Here is a 16,925-nt window from a genome sequence, read left to right on the forward strand (position 1 = left end):
GTGAGTCAAGCTAAGGCTAAAGCCACAGAGTCCCTTTTATGATCCTTTGTCTGATTGTTTTCATGTCGTCTGGCCCACTGGCCTGCAGCACAACCCCCGCCAACATGAATAAGATAAGTCAAACATTTACTGTCACGCGAACCCATAACTACATTTCTAGGTAATGAACAGTTACGTTATATAACACTTTCTGCACATTTAGGACTGAACAGAATATGAATGTGGGCCCTTTAGCAGTAGGCATTTTAGTCCACTAGGGGTCAGGCTGTACAATATGTTGGACAATTTTGTTGGACTGAAGACCAGCCCATGCAAAGCCATTGAAGCGTTTACATTTTTAGTCCATATCCTTAAAATCCACCGAAAAGTCCATGTAGTAGTACACTCATTGTCCACTCTAGTTGTTCTAGCCCCTCCCAGGCTCTTGAGATGGCGTCAAAGTAATACTAAATGACATTTTTAGTTTTTGCATAGCATAATTCACACTGTTCAAACTGAGACTGCATCCTTCAATTCCTCAAAAGATCAGTGGTCCCTAAAACTTTTAAAACTTTAATATTTGTTACAGTTGCATTTGCCAAGACAAGCCTCCCTTCCAAAAAGAGTTGAAGCTGTTGCTGATTCATTTTGAATGTCATCAGATCGGTCCCAAGCAGTTTGTTCCCTTACTCTACCCAAACCAGGACCGTAAAACCCAAGCACTGTACATATCGACCCAAGATTGTTTGGAGAGCCGTTAGACCGGGCTGTGGCAATTATATATTTGTGGTCTTATTGTTATAACCAACTGAAAATAGGTTTGACACCCTCACACTGCAGTCAATAAACATCCACCAGTCACTGTAGTGCTTTTTATTGTATTCAAAGAAATGACCCAGTGCACATTGGAAGCAAAGCCACTCTGACCTGAAAATTCTGCATCGGGGCATTTATTGAGGGATGATTTACATTCTAATGAGCCACCTTTCAATACGTGACCATATGAGGTGCATCTCAATTATTTAAAATATGGTAGGAAAGTCAATTGGTTTTAGGAGCTGAATTCAGTAAGTGACACTCATTAAACAAAGAACAGCATTTTCAGAAGGCCAATTCCTATCTGAATTACTACATAAAAAATATGCTGAATATGGGGTTTTCAAAGCCATAATCACAATTAAAAACAATAAAATCATGACAAAAATTGCTCAGTATGAAGTGAATCTATATACAGTAATATCCATTTCACTTTTTTTTTTTAAATTAAACATCTAAAGAAATAACATTTTCCACTTTAATGAGATGCACCCATAAATGTGAATAAATACAAGGGAATGGACACAGAATAAAAGCGAGAAAAACACAATTCTGATGGCATAAAGATACAAACATGTACATGGGGGAGTCTTGTTGAATGAAGAACCGGATTGTAAGGAACTTTTAAGTCAAGACCCCCATAGTGGCTCGAGCATCCCCCACCCCTCTAAAAGAAGCATTCACTGTGATGGCTTTGAAAAAAGTGCAGTAAAAGTGGACAAAGGACACTTTGGTCTTTACAGTCAGGCGTCATTCAGATTTGGTCACGAGCAGCCAACATGAATCCTTCATCGCGACCGACTGTGTGCGTGCGTGTCTTCCCATCCCAAAAATAAAAAAATAACACAGATGAGAATATGCGCCAAATGGTTAAAATTCCTCCAAGTTGGTGGACGTGGAAGCTGATTGCCATCACATTTTCACCCTGATCTAACTCAAACAGGGTGTTCCACCCCAACCCCCTTCCAAATATTGACTCACTCTTTCGCAGCTTGTTAGTCTGGCTTTCAATTTTTGATTCAAATAATGGTATATGTATGATTAACTTTTCAAGAAAGAATATTTTTCACAAAAGTGATGAAGAGGTAACATACATATGAACTTAACATGTTCTCTGTGAAAGATTGCCACTGAGCTTTGAGGGTCACAGAGAGGAAACAGCAGGTCGAACCTGATACTGGAGGAGTTACAGAAAGGCATAGAAATGGATATGGACTGGTCGAAACACCTGTTGTGAATTTTACCATTTAGCTCCATGTTGTAGAACAGCAAGTTATGTGAATTTGTTAATGGTGAACCGCAAACATGTGGAGATCAGCTGTATTTAATTATGGCCAGTCAAAGAGTGAGTACTTTTTTTTTGGGATACCCTGTATTTATGAGAGCCCATCAAGAAAGCACACGGGCACAAGTGGGGTGGGGGGCGGAGTTACCTGCTGTTGTGTGCGCAGGATACTCCCTAATTATTGAGTCAGGTGGCTAGATCAGACTCCCGGGCCAGCACACCACCGTCAGTGTCACTTTATTCTTCTGCAGCTTGAGCATGGGGATGAGCGACGAGTTGTTCATGCCCACCGTCGTGGCCCCGTTCACCGCCACAATCTCGTCGCCGCACCTGGAAGACAAACATTGGTTAGACACCAAAGATAGAAATGACAATAGGAGGGATGTCCAAACTTATCCACTGAAAATAAGTGTTTGCGTTTGACATAGACTAAACCCATTTGAATATATTGAAGATTGACAGTTTTCAAAGTGTGGTGTGTAAACGCACAACTTTTAAACCATGAAATGTCAGTGTTTTAGAATAAAGCCTGTTTAAAAAAAAAAAAAAATGAAGCACATTAATTCTAATAATTTTTCAAGCACAGCACATTTTTAAGAACGCCTCAGTTGTATTTAACTGTTAATACAACTCATTTGCATTTAATCTTTACCCGTTTCAACACAAAATATTGGGAGCGCATTTTTCATTTAATTTTAAATTGAATATAAGTGCAATATATTCTTAATTAATAAAACGTTGCAGCCGACCTGCACCTCTTTGTCTGTAATAACTTGAACAACGCGCTGTATGGCAAGTCAAACAATATGGAATTTTATTTTACTGTTGTAAAATTGTTATTTTGGAGATGGGAGTATTTTCCCCTACAGCGACGTAAAAAGTCATTTATTTGACAGAGTTGGTTAACTTAAAGTGGATTTCATTTGCTGGCGTAATACTAATCAAACCAGAGTCACATCAAATAAACCAATACTGTGGAACTATCTAAAAGGGCCCCAAGCTACTTTGTAATAGTTGGGCCCTGAAGTAATAAAAGGTTCTTGCTCCAACATACTTGAGGCGGCCATCGAAGTGAGCAGGCGTGCCGGGCACGATGGTCTTGATGAAGAACGGCTGCTGGCCGTGACTCTCCTCATAGCCTCCGACGATGCTGAATCCCCAGCTCTCGTTGTTGCTCTTCTGCAGGACGATGTCCCGGCACCAGTGCATGTGGCTGATAAAAAATAAATAAATAAATAAATAAATAAATAAAACAGCTCAAGTCACACAACACTGAAATCTGATTTATGTGTCTTGGGTCATTAAAGTTTGGAAAACACTATTTGCATCGTTTAACAAATCTGCACGTCTACGTTGTACTCACATTAGCAAAATGTATCGGAGGCCAACAGATGTCAGAGTTTTTTCTCTCTCAGCAAATTGCAATTATGTCGCTCGAAAACCAAAAAATTGCGTCACTTGAACCAAGGAGCTCAAAATTCAGCCTAAGCGGAGGAAGCGTTGTACCTCGGTAAGCCCAGCCATCGCGTCCACAGCGGTGTCCAGTTGTAGGCGTCTTCCCGCGCGTCCTCCACAGAGTCTACCCTGTTTCCGCCGCCAGCCTCAGCGTCCTCCTGCGACTCTTCCGAAATGGTCTGGATGACTCGTAGCGCAACCTGAGGCTGAGCGGCCTGCGCCTTCAGCGTGGAAACGGCCTCGCTGTACGTTAGTTGCGTCAGGTCAACGCCGTTGATGCTCAGCAGAACGTCGCCTTAGGACACACAGAGAATTCAGAACAGAATTTGTGAGCGGAGGAAGACATTTGCACTAAAGCACCGTTATTTGCCGGGAAGTAGGGGGCGTGTCCCTACTAATAGTGGAAACTACAAGTAATAGATGCCCCTAGGTAGCTGAGGATAGTGTCCACAGGAAAAAAGCAAACAGGTGGATTTTTAAGTAGCAAATTGCTGGTAAGCACGGGCCCACCGGAAAGCAAAATTTCTTCTGTGTACCTCGTTTGATGGTGCCGTCTCGATGAAGGCATCCGACAGGCTGCACGCTGGTGATGTAGACGGGCAGGCGGCTGCGGCAGTCTCTTCCGCCGGCAATGGTGATTCCCAGGGAAAGACGAGGATCCTTCTTCAGGCTTACTGTCTTCTCCTGGCTGGAAAATCCACCAGGAGGGTCCTGATGATATAAATAAAATGTGCTTTTTCGCCATTTGAATCACTATTAATTATACATTAAACATCAGTCTTCTTTCACAAAGTAGTAGCCTACTCACTGAGCCTACTTGGTTATACTGAGTGCACTGAACATTGTAAGCATAGTAAGAAAACACTTGCTGACTTTTTTTTGCCAAGGTAAGTTGGCTTAGAGTTTTTCCTGGCTCAAATTGAGACAAATACAATACAAAGGTGGTAACATTCTGGTCTTTCGCATGTTGAGACCACATTCTCTTCAATAATTCTCTGAAAAGACATTTCTGAAAAGTCAAAAACAAAGTGGTACGCTTATTTTTACATTATTTTTCTGCAAAATATTCATTTGGTTACATAAGAAATACGGAAAAATCAATGAAAATTGTCCGACACATTGCAAGTCAGAAAAAAAGCCAGTGACCGGTTTAAGGACTGACTCCTAATTATTTCTGATACAGTTATTAAAAAATATATCTATATATATCACAATCTTGGCAATTTTGAAACAAGAGGTGGCTCAGAATGAGGCAGAGGTGGCTGCATCGCCATGTGTGTATCCCGCTCAAAACAATCAATAACATTTTTACTTTACTAGTTAACGCTCGAAGGAGTGGACTGATTAAGATCTGTGGATCAGTCCTGCCATTTCAGCTAACATTCATGGAGTGGTGCCACCAATCACGCTGAACAATTGCCTTAATGAAAAAGCCTGGAGGCAGTAACAAATGTGGAACATGCGAGTTGGAGGCGACGTGCGAGCTCCCACACGGGTGTCTCGTAATGGACAAGATGTGTGGAAAGTGACAGCTCCCAACAGCCTCCTGGCTGCGCTCTGCAGACTGTAAACCGTCGGAAGGGAAGCTCGGGGGAGGTGGCGAGGCCTCTTCCTCCGCCCGGCGGGGGGTCCTTCCCCCCCAGCAAGACGAAAAGGCTCCACTCTGCAGGCGAAAGCTAACTGTTACCCGCTTTGATCCTCTGCCACCCAAAGAAAGAAGGGCCCAAAAAACAACAAGGCAGCGGCCCCGCGGTAGCAGACTGAGCAGCACCCCGGGCCTTTTGATCAGGACAGAAGGAGGCCCTCCACGGCCACTTTCATCTCCGCGCTGCGACGCAGGTGTCTGCTCTCAAAGCTTTGCACCCCCAGCTGGGGGGCTAGTATTCTTCCTGCTCACGCTGTATGGAACAACTGAGTGGTGCTGACAAAGCGGCCCACGTCACAATTACACTGTGTAAACACAAACGATGTCCTGTTTCGGATACCACTACAAGCTGCAGTGTTTGCGTCACAGGAAGCTGCACATACACGCTGCAATGCAAGTCATTGTGGAGTGGGATGATCGGGAAAACATTTCAAGTTATGGAGCTACGACGTCGCTGTCACAATGCTGTCAAGCCAAGATACACCAACATTTACCAAATGGGAAAACCTTCCCTCTCACAGCAATTAGACATGCACTGCAAAGATTTTGTGCACCACAATTGGGATAGGGCGTTAAAAAAAAAAGCATAAAATCGGATGGATATCTGCAGATTTGTCTTCAAAATCTGACAAACATCATAAATTTGGCTAGCGTGAGTTCATCTGTTCAACTACTTTGTCTCAATTCACGGTAAACTAAATGATGAAAACAGAGTTCAAGCCAGCTATTAAATGTCACATTTTAAAAATCCTTCAGGATGTGCACCCCGTTTCACACACAATGGAAAAGTGTAAAATCGTGCAGCGTGAGGGTTAACATTTGAAGATGAGTCAGGGGACGTGTCGAAACATGTTCCGCCATACCTTCATGTAGGTGGCGCGGCGCCTGAAGTACTGCGGCTCAGGCACCCTCCTGGCCGCTCGGCCTTGTGGTCCGCCTTCGTCCAGAGTCTCTGCCAACCTCAAAACTACAAAGTTGACGCGCACCTCGCTGGCCTGTAAAAAAAACTTTTGAGTCACACACTGGTAGATGAACCAGACGTTTTATCTGAAGCTGGCATGCTCAGCAGAGAAATGAGACGCGTGTGCCTTTTGATATGATCTTGAGCATTTACAGCGTTTCACTTTTCCACAGTTTATCGAAGAGCCTTTCACAATACCACATAATGGCAACATAAACATTTTAGTGGATCTAAAGGTCCCAATGAGCACCGTGGCCTCAATCATTCCTAATGGAAAGAATTCCAAGATTGCCCAAAGATTGTGGTCCCAAGCTTGAGTATATTCATTTTCAAAAAGACTTGTGGCTATAAACGATGCGAAAGGTGCATCAACCAACACATTCTAAATAAAACTATGCAAGTTAAAAATGTGTTTTTATATGGTCAATATCGGGTGTTATGCACAGAATTTTGAGGGACAAACTATACCTGTATGATCTGGGCGGCACTCTCCGGCGTACCGTGCCTCAAGTCCTGTCCATTGATGGCTAAAACCTTGTCTCTGTTTTTCAGTTTGCCGTCTATAGCCGCCAACCCTCCCGACAGCAGATCCAGGATGAACACGCCACTCTCGTCCGATTTGCGGATCAGCTTTATACCGAGCGGTTCAGAGCGTTGACTCTTGGTCAACGTCACCTGCAGTACAGTGCCGGGATTGGGAGCGGAGGCCGTGTTGCTGTGGGCGCCGCCAGACATGACGGGGTGCTGATCAGCGCGCGCCTCCCTCGGTTTGAAACCTTTCTCCTGCATGACAGTGAGTCTGACGAGGGAAGGCTGGCGTAGGACGGCGACGGCGCGGGAGTGAGGGACGGACGCTAGGCTGATGTCATTCACCTGGAAACATGGAAGTACAGACAAAATAAAGATGTGTGAACATCAGGTGGTACAGTACAGCACTGTTTGGAGCAGTTCACCGAGATTTGGCTTGTTGTGCATTACATGGCATGTAGACGGAATGGCAAGATTACAAGTAGGAAACTAAACTGTTGTCCTCCCTCTGGCCTATATAATATATATTGATATAACCAGAATAAACATTAGCCTCAATGCCAGGGGTGGGCAAACTTTTTGATTGGCGGGCCACAATGGGTTCTAAAATTTGACAGAGTGGTCAGACCTAATTTTAAATGAAAGTGAACTAAAGCATTACAACAATATATATGTCTTTGAAAAACCACAGTAATTAGAAAATAAACATTAACAAGGGATATTCATTTAATTTTTTTCAAGTTTGGTTGGCCGTTTCAAAACGTTTAACGGGCCGCATGTGGCCCCCAGGCCGTGGTTTGCCCACACCCGCTCTATGCTGAAGAAACTACGCCACGCAACATTTTGTCACTGACACCAGCATTAAGTTGACCTGAAGTGATCACGCCTGCTGGTAGTAACCACGCCTTGTTGCCATGGAGATCAAACCAGTTTATCTTGAATATCTGCAATCACATTCCCTGCTCTAAGGAAGCGCGTTTACAAAACTGAGGGGAATGTGCGCAAGAGTATCGTACTCCCAGCACTTGACTCCAATACATACATACACACTACGCTTCATGTTTTGGGTTTGTTAGACTTGTGATGGACCCTAATAAAAACAAACGCTATTAAAAAATGGATGCTTGAACTGATAGAATGTTGTCACTTACCTGTCCAAGCTCCACTCATCACTTTCCAATACTGATCTAATGCAGTCTGATTTGTTTTTCATGAAAATATTTGGAAATAGTATGCAATCATTTTCAAGTTTAAAACGTGTGAAATTATGCTTTTCAAGCATATATAGACATGTTCACAATGTTTGTAAACAATAGGCACCAGGGTACTTCCAGGTGTAGCAGAACAAAAGTGACTACCACTGACCGAGACCGAAAACGATGACAAAAACTTGCTCTGAGTGACGATTCTTAATCGCTCTGCTTCGTTAAAATGACTCGGAGCGTACCCGAGAAGCATCAGTCTTGAGACCCAAGACTACACGTGACCTCATGGTGAACGTGTCTATGCATATAAGACTCTCTCTCACCTCCAAGATGTGGTCTCCGGGCGCCAGTCGGCCGTCGCGAGCCGCTTGCGAGTCGCGGACGATCTCCTGGATGACGATGTTGCCCAGCGGCGTGTCCTTGCCACCGACGATGCGCAGGCCCAGCTCTTCATCCGCCTCCTCTCTAAAGAGCTCCACCACGTTGGACTCGGACACCAGGCTGGAGCGCAGTGGCGTGTTGTCTGGCAATGAGAAGGACAAGAACCGTCATAACATCATTAGCTGTAAGATATAATCACCCAAATAACATTTGAAAAAATTTAATGAAATTAAAATCATAAAACATTTCGCTCTGTGCAGTGAATCAGATTTTTTTTCTTTTTAATTTGGAAGTCTTCAACAACACATGATTCAAATGTATTGAGATGCAACCTAGAGTGAGCGCACTCCCTTATAAAAGTAACTGCTGTATTCAATTCTCAGTGAAACCAAGAACAAATATTGATTCTGAAAGGATACTCAAGGTTGTCTCACTAATCGTTGAGCACTGTATAGTACATTGCTATTTATCCTTGATAGGAATGTAACAGAAAAAAAAAACATCTTGATAAGGACGGGAAAATATAATCAGCCTTCGTTTTAACTGATGCCTGTATTGAAGCAGCGGTTGTAAATATATGACATAACTCCGTGTCAATAGAGAGAAGGATGCACGTGATGTTCGATTTTGTGATAGGTAAAACAAACAGGATTGTGTCATCACACAGACCACATTGAACCAATGCACACTGCTGTAGATTCAGCAATTGCTAGAAAGAAAACAAAACGATTTGGTGTTAATTCTGCGGCTGGCAGCTATAAGGCAGATTTTTAAGCAATACTTTTTATGGGTTTTGGTTTAGGCAAAGATGAATTTAGAGTTGCATTACTTAGATGTAGCATCAAATTGCGCCCAAGTAGCAGTGAGCACTACCGGATGTATACCGAGTAAGTAAGAACAAAAAGAAGACGCACAGCAGGCCCCCAACCAAACTCTAATAACAGCCATCCCCAAAGTTTAGGAAGAATATAAGACAGTAAACATTGTTGTGTGCTCTGCATGGTGCTGCTCCATGTGTCTTTGAAATCCATACACATTTTCGTTAGCCTGTCTATGGCGGTTTTCATTTCACGTTGCTGTTACACGAGCTGACCTTATTTAGAAAAAAATTCAATAATTTGGTGGAACAATTCGGTGGTTCAATAACTTATATTCTCCTTCATTGTGTGAGATGCTGCATTTAAAGCGGCAGTTTGAATATTTACAATTGCAATAACATCAGTGCTCTGCTACCTAGACTGTTTCACATTGTTAGCTTTAAACGAGCAGACTTTTGCATGGTTTGGTTGGATATTTTGGTGATTGAATATACATTGTATAATTCTCTTATTTTGTGTATTTTGGGGGTGAGAAACAGCCTGAAGCACACCTGGTATGCCTCTCATTTGGTGAACTGTGTGAACGAGTGTTATCGTCACCTCAAAGTGATGTAAATAAACTCTTGTTTCTTGACAACAACAGAGTGGAAACAGACACTGAGGAATACTTTAAAAATGAGATTGAATTGTGTTTAAAGCATGTGGTAGAGTTAAAACCATGCACGTTTTTTTTAAAAAGCATTTTTCCCATATGCAGTTTCCTACCTACCATAGAAAAAGTACCCACAGCATAAACTGGGGTTTATTGTAGTTCATTAATGAACTAAATGTAATTCCAGACAGACTTGCAAGAAGCTGATAGTAATTTTCCAGTCAAAATGTGTCCGGTTAAAACAGCTGTAATCTGCTGCATGTTCCTGCAGCTATGCTAATGATTCACCCGTGGCAGACCAAGGACTCAACAATCAGCAATTCTTCTGCGTCTACAATCACTCCCCATAGACGGGGATGGGCACACAGGCGAGATTATTTCTTTTCATCCCGACTAAACATTAGTCAATCATTATGAGGGCATAACTGATGCACTAGGAGCTTTGCGATGACAAATGACTCCTTACCGTCCTCGCTTTCTTCGTAGGCGGGGTTAATTAGTCCAGGATCGGGCAGGTCCCTGGAGGCGCTGCGTGGCGGAGTTTCCGAATGTTTGGCGTCAGCAGACAGCTCGTTGTCGCCTTTGCGCCCCTTCAGTTCATTCCACGAGGGCCTCTTCCTCTTTTCTGCTTCCTCCCGGAGTCTCCTGAAAGCGGGACATCTGGGCAAAAACATAACACGATCAGGGAGATGTGATGATGGATCACTGGCTTTAAAAAAAACGTGGAAAGAGCAGTTTTATGAGGTTCAACGTGAGGGGTGGACATGATAATGAAATGGAAAAACATATTTGTGCCTAAAACTAAAAAGTATGTGTGACAGGTTCATTTGAGTGCATTACAAGCTCATTCCGCTCAGGTATGGAAGGCTGTAAGAGCATTTTATTCAATATCCGCCAAAAGGTCCTCACTAGTAAGACAGTTTAGCACTGACCTACAGTTTACCCCTCACAACTACTCGTATGCAATTAAACCTTTGTATTAAACTACGGCACTGTGCTGCACTGGTAACACGACTAGACCAAACAAGTAGACGTGTCAGCACATAAATAGCTTTCTTATCCAGCATATCAAATAAATGCTCCAGTGGCTATCTTATCTATAAAGCCATTTGAGTATTTATTCAACAGCCTTGAGTTTCTTCTTACGGTCCGTGTACTAGTACACTCTTTGCACTCACAGGTAGGACAACTAACAAAACTGCACTAGCACTACTAGGATTATCCAGCTGTCAGCTAGTGACGTTTTACTCCACTTGTAGCATGTAGATGTCCTCCAAGTTTGCCAAAGTTGTCCAACTAGTGAGCTGGATTGTGTTATTCGTTAGGACAATGGGTGTATGGGTAACCTATGTGGACCTTGAACAGGATTTCAAGGATATTGGATAAATGCTCAAAGCAGTCAAATGGTACTAGAAGCATGCAGATGTGTCTCACAAGTAGCATGTCCGAGTATGCCCTTATTGTCCTACTAGTGACAACAAAGAGTGTACTCGTACAGGGGCCAGAGCTAAGATATCAAGGTTATTGAATAAATGCTCGACAGACAACAACCGCATGGAAAGTCATTAATTGGTTATCCTAGGTAAAGAGGCTACCAGTGTATGACACATGCGTACTAGTTCGGTAATAGTAATAGTTACTAGTGCAGTACAGTATCTTACTGTACGGTTTAATTGAATCATAGTCGAGTAAACGTGGCACTACTAGTAGAAAAAAAAATCGGACCTTCAGCTGGTTATCAAGGATGCGGAATAAATGCTCAAACGGCTTTGCATACTTTCATGTGCTTGTTCCTCACGGCCGAACTTTGCCCCCTCTGGTTGTTTGCGCAGCGTGGCTGCTGCCTGCCAACCACAACAGGCTGCGTCATCACGGCCGACCTCGGACATGAGAAGCACCTCGCTGACCATTGGATAATAACAAGGCGACTGATTTACAGCTCGCTTCAAACTCTGTAACCTCAGCTTTTGCGCATCTGAGGGAAAGTGCATTACACAATCAAATATGTGACAGCAGTTCAAGCAGGTCACATATTTTTATACTGTACGTACACCACTCTTCTATTAATGATTCTTCGGTATTCTATGAAGTGGAGCAGAATGAGATACTTTTTATAACACACACAAGGGACTTACATAATCTACAGCAGTGTTGGGAATTACTCCCTATCCATATAGCGCCCTATTTAGTGGGTTTGCCATTTTGCAGAAATGCAGGTACCTAATGATGTGACCAGTGAATTTACTGTATAATATAGGAATTACAAATGAGCTTACAGGGCTGATTAGAGATCAATACTGCTCTCGTAAGCGGCCATTAAGCATTACACGACACTACAGCCATCAACCGGTTATCTTATTATTAAAAGTGCAATCAGGCAGAAGCTGAATCTGTTTGATTTCTCGAATAAATGTACAGACAGCGAAGTTGCCAGGCAACCGTCAGAAAGAGTCAAGGAAGTTACTGTACCCCAGCGGAGAAGCCGTGTGGCTTCTAACTATCCCAGGATTAAACGCATGCATTTAAATGTTTGACTGAAGTGCACCTTAGACATGCTATAGTAGAAAGATTAGCTCAGTTGTTAGTCTTTATGCTAAACTAAGTAGCTGCAAGCTTTGGCTGCATATTAAACTGACAAATCTTCTCACCTAGACATCGGCAAGGAGTGTGTTTTTCCACGAGCATCACTACAAGCTTGTTTTGCACTGGCTCGGCATTACACTTTAACCCATTTGGTTATTATTTGTCATGTTCTCATTCTAAGTTATTGTTTTACTTGACCCATTTTGTACTTTTTGATGCCACTTGACACGTCTGTATAAGGGAACTAACTATGTCACGATTTGACCAAGTTCTGTGTCAAAGGCAAATGTGGAACTTTGCGATGTTGTGCCAACTGTCTTGGTCAGACGTTTTAATTAAATGAGGGAACTTTTGTATGGACGGTTCAAAAATTAGGGATTTAAGCCCCCTCTAGCAGTCACAATGTTTATTATTTTGCCTCAAACTAAGTAATGGACTTCTTGGGGTCGCAACAAGCACAAAAAGATATTTATCCTGGTGAAAGAGCACTGCAAGGGAAAACTGCACCCCTATATCAGGTTTTGAGGCTTCACATGTACTGCATTACTTTTATTGAACCACAAAAACATGGTGCAATTGTCACTCAACATTAAATTCAGTGGACACACAAAAAAATCTAGAGTATTTTGGCCATTTTGTTTTGAAGCAGCCATTGGGCAGCAAACACCAGGGCACATTGATTCCTTTTAATAAATTCACCCAACAAGCGCCAAAGCTAGAAGTTAGCTAGTTTTTCTGACTTATCAAACAACTCTGAGGAATGGTACCTATTGTGCAGGTGAGGCTGAAGTTCACAGCGTTGCATCTGTTGCTGGCACTCTGCGTAGTAAGGACACATCACAGCCAGCTTGTCTAGCAGGTTCCTGACCAACAGGGTGGAGGGCCGACACTGGTGCAGCTGCAGCCTCTGGCGGTCCACGGGGCAAAAGTCCTTTTCTTTCAAGAAGCTGCCGAGACACTCAAAGCAGTAGGTGTGTCCACAGGGGGTGTCCATGGGCCTGATGAGGGGCTGCAGACAGATGTGGCACACCAGTTCGTCGTCCACATCATCGAGATACTCGTACAGGTGGCTTTCCTGGCCGTCGTGCTGCTGCCCGCACTCCTTGCAGACCCTCGCCCAGGATAAGCCTGCAGTCTTTGTTTCTGCTGTGGACATTGTCCCGCCTAAGTCCTCAAAAATGGCGTGTTCAAGTAAAGGTGAATCCGGTCAGGCAGTCAGCGTGCGATATAGGTCCGACTGTGTTACCTCCATGTCTTCATCTTCTGTGAACAGAGGAACACAGTGAGGTGTAATGAGACGGTTAAAGAGCTACTCCCGCTCAAGGCGGCCACAGGAAATGACAAATCAACCGAGCGATAGCAACATGGCAGCGAACTGCAGCTGCTTCCTCTCAGCGGGCTTCCTGAGGGACAAAAGGAATTCTCATTTCTGCTAAAAAAAAAACAACAAAATAAATAATTGCACTTTACTCCATGGGAGGAGCCAACTATGAAATGAGCGAATAGACTGAAGTGAAACCATTGCAAATTATAAGAGACAAAGACACAGTGCTACCAGATGGCAAGCATTTTGAATGTAAGTGGCCAGCAGTGGAGGTCCTGTCACTATTGGTCCCTTGCACGCAATCAGCACCGGTCTAACTCTTTGTGCACCACTTAATCTTCTTAAATTCTCCCCCAGAAGAATTCTGAATATGAACATATTATTGGAACAAACATCTGACCTCTCAGAACATATAGAAACACATACTGTACTTGTCCTGTCATGGAATTCACAAACTGCAAACGTGCAGTCGACCGTATTGGGATATGGGACACACCTATCAACTGATGAATACAAATGTTCCCTCTATATCCTTGTTAATATTTCACATTTCACTCTTATTGTATAATGCGGATTATTTTATTTTATTTTTTACAATACATGACCAAGTCTTTGCCAGCTTTAGTGTAATACCATGTTGTGCCACAACACACCGGGCAGCGCTGAGCTCCACTGAGAAAGATGGGCATGCCCTTTCAATGTACTTCACACGTCACACGTTTTGGCATTGCAATGTTAAAGCAGCAGCTGTTTGAAGGTTTAGAATTTCCCATTACACCAATGCAATGCTGATTTTCGTTAGCCCATCCGTGGTGTTTCACATTGCTACTAGAGTTACATTAGCAGGGTTTGTAGACTAATTGATGTTTTCATTGAACATTCTCTAACTTAAATTTATAACAAATTTTTCTATTGTTTTTTGTATCCTTTTAGAGTAAGCATTGACGCGGCTTGACAACAGCTTAAAGCTAGCCTCCTTTACGCCTACCTCTTCAGATAACTGTGCAAGCTGGTCAGCCGTGTTACGAGATAGTCTCCCACTTCTTAACCACATGAGAGTGAGAACAGGTGGAAAGGAATAATTTAAGAAGTGTGTTATAAAAGCTTTATGGGTGTTAGGATGTGGTTAAATTTGTTTAGGGTATATAGGGAGGGTCAATTTATAAAAGAGCTTTAATTAAATTTCTATATTGTCAATTTTACCTATCAGAGATGTGTCTGGAACATATGCACCGTGATAACCGGGGTTCAGTGCACTGTATTTGTGCTGTCATGTAACACGAAGTGCACTGCAATAGGCGGACAACAGTATTGGAATTTGGGGCACACCTCTCAATCATTATGACATTTTTGGATAAGCGCATGCTTCCAACTCTGTGTGGGAATAGACTTGGACAAATTCAGTGTGGATGAACTGGAACAGAGATTGCAAGCCAGACCCTCTCTCAGGACCAATATCAGTGACCTCACAAATGTTGGTCATGATAAGGCAAACATAACCCACACAAACACACCCAACATCTTCAATAGTCTTCCCAAAACAACCCGTGTTGTTTTATCTGCAAATAAAGTAAATCATATTTTTATTTCTATGATTACTTTGTCTATGAAGGTTTAAAAGACAGCGGTCAAAATACCGGTGTACCTTCATTTTCACAGCGGCGATGCAACTTGACTTTGAAGACAAGTCAGGTTGCGCAGTAGCCTGTCACAAACCTAACATCCATCCATTTTTTGTACTGGGCTTGCGTTTGAGCTACAGGTAATACCAGCTGCCAACCCTGAACTGGTCACGTGAACTAGTCACCAGCCAGTCATAGCTAACCTAACATAATTATAGTAACTATTTGTATAAAAAACATTTCTTGGCCATAAATGTAAATTAGAATCAGAACAGCAGTAACTGAGAGTGCCTTCTAACACCACTCAAACTAAGCAACGGTGCTCTGTTTGTAACCTTGAACAACTTACAGTATGTTGGGACCGTCATAAACCGACCACCTTAAACTTGTGTTCACATAGCGAATGTCAATGGAACCACCATAGAAAACGTTACCTAAAAAGGAACATTCAACCTCATAAATGCTAAATTATGAACACAAGGACTGATAAAGTTGCCGTGAATGGCTTTAGTTTGACATGTGGAGTCGGAAGTATAATGTCGCTTTGTTATTTGTTCAGACTTGCTCACATTGGCAAGAAACAACTACCTTGAGCTCTCGCTCTTGGACTACAGTTTTGAAGATAAGTTGCCCCACCTTGTCTATGGTTATTATCCTTATATTGTACTCACCAGAGATGGTATCTCCGATGTGAAGCGGCGAGTAGTCAAAGCACGCAAACACGAGACTTTAGTCGAGCAGCTGCCTCCAGCCTCAATGAAACCAGAGCCCTGCCTCCCCTGCACGCCGTCACGATAATGTCTGGGCGTGCATATGTGCGTGTGTGTGCGCCTGAGTGTGGATGAATACTTGTGTGCTGCACAGCCGTAAGGAATGCAGTGGTGATTCGGTGTAACTAGGCAGAGTGGCGCTCGGGCCGAGAGCAAAGTGTTCCTCTTGTCAGTGGCCGTAAGTAATGTGTGTGTGTGTGGGTGTGTGTTGGGGTGGGGGGTGTTGTGTGTTGGGTGGAGGTCTGCTGATGTTGCACTTTCTCAGGTGAAGTATACTTAATGACTGATCGCAAACAAACATCTGAATTGGCACACACTTTTTTTCCACTTGTTGCAAGTGATACCTGGCCCTGTAATGGACACTGCTGTTGGATCTTGTGACACACACACACACACACACACACACACACACACACCCCTACACAAACTCACCCAGGGTGTGATCCGTATTCGAGGGGGTGGAAAGGTAGGCACAGTGAACCCCTGTTTATCGACAGGGATACGTACCAGACTCACCCCACGATCAGGGAAAATCTGCGACAGACAGACAACATGAAGTTTTAACCCTCCCACATACTTAAAGATCCCATGCCATCAATATTTTTAGTTCCAAAATGATTGTGTGACATGTTTTTTGTTTATTTGATATCTAGAATGGTGCCTCAAAGCGCACCGTGGCCAGTTAGAATTCTACCAATGGACCGCAGAACTTCAACGAAGCCAACACAATGAAGTGACTTGGCGGCCACAAAACGCCCGAATACCAGCAACTCCCAATCAGAGGAAAGCTGTTTTCCACAGCAAATCAAGGAGAACAGTAACCCAATTGGAGCAAAGGTTGTTAACATATTTAAGACAATGAGAAAACAACGAAATAATAAAATAGCTTGAAAAATAGCAC

General features: G+C 43.0%; 1 protein-coding gene across 2 annotated transcripts; it reads right to left on the reverse strand.

Annotated features, from left to right (window-relative positions):
- Positions 1 to 837: 837 nt before the first annotated feature.
- On the reverse strand, positions 838 to 16,558 carry lnx2b (ligand of numb-protein X 2b). 2 transcript variants are annotated; one of them, XM_088294523.1, is made up of 10 exons: positions 16,457 to 16,558; positions 13,076 to 13,571; positions 10,192 to 10,385; positions 8,198 to 8,397; positions 6,610 to 7,014; positions 6,044 to 6,175; positions 4,072 to 4,246; positions 3,587 to 3,830; positions 3,135 to 3,293; positions 838 to 2,410 (listed from the first exon to the last, which is right to left on the reverse strand). In XM_088294523.1, the coding sequence occupies exons 2-10, from the start codon at positions 13,462 to 13,464 to the stop codon at positions 2,275 to 2,277; spliced, it is 2,034 nt and encodes a 677-aa protein (XP_088150649.1). In that variant the 5' UTR covers positions 13,465 to 13,571; positions 16,457 to 16,558; the 3' UTR covers positions 838 to 2,274. The 2 variants fall into 2 exon arrangements, with proteins under 2 accessions (XP_088150649.1, XP_088150650.1); XM_088294524.1 differs by lacking the exon at positions 16,457 to 16,558 and adding an exon at positions 15,926 to 16,087.
- Between the last annotated feature and the right edge of the window lie 367 nt (positions 16,559 to 16,925).

Source organism: Idiotropiscis lumnitzeri, chromosome 4, assembly GCF_059441095.1.
Source record: "Idiotropiscis lumnitzeri isolate Australia: NSW breed Sydney's pygmy pipehorse chromosome 4, RoL_Ilum_1.0, whole genome shotgun sequence".
NCBI lineage: Eukaryota > Metazoa > Chordata > Actinopteri > Syngnathiformes > Syngnathidae > Idiotropiscis > Idiotropiscis lumnitzeri.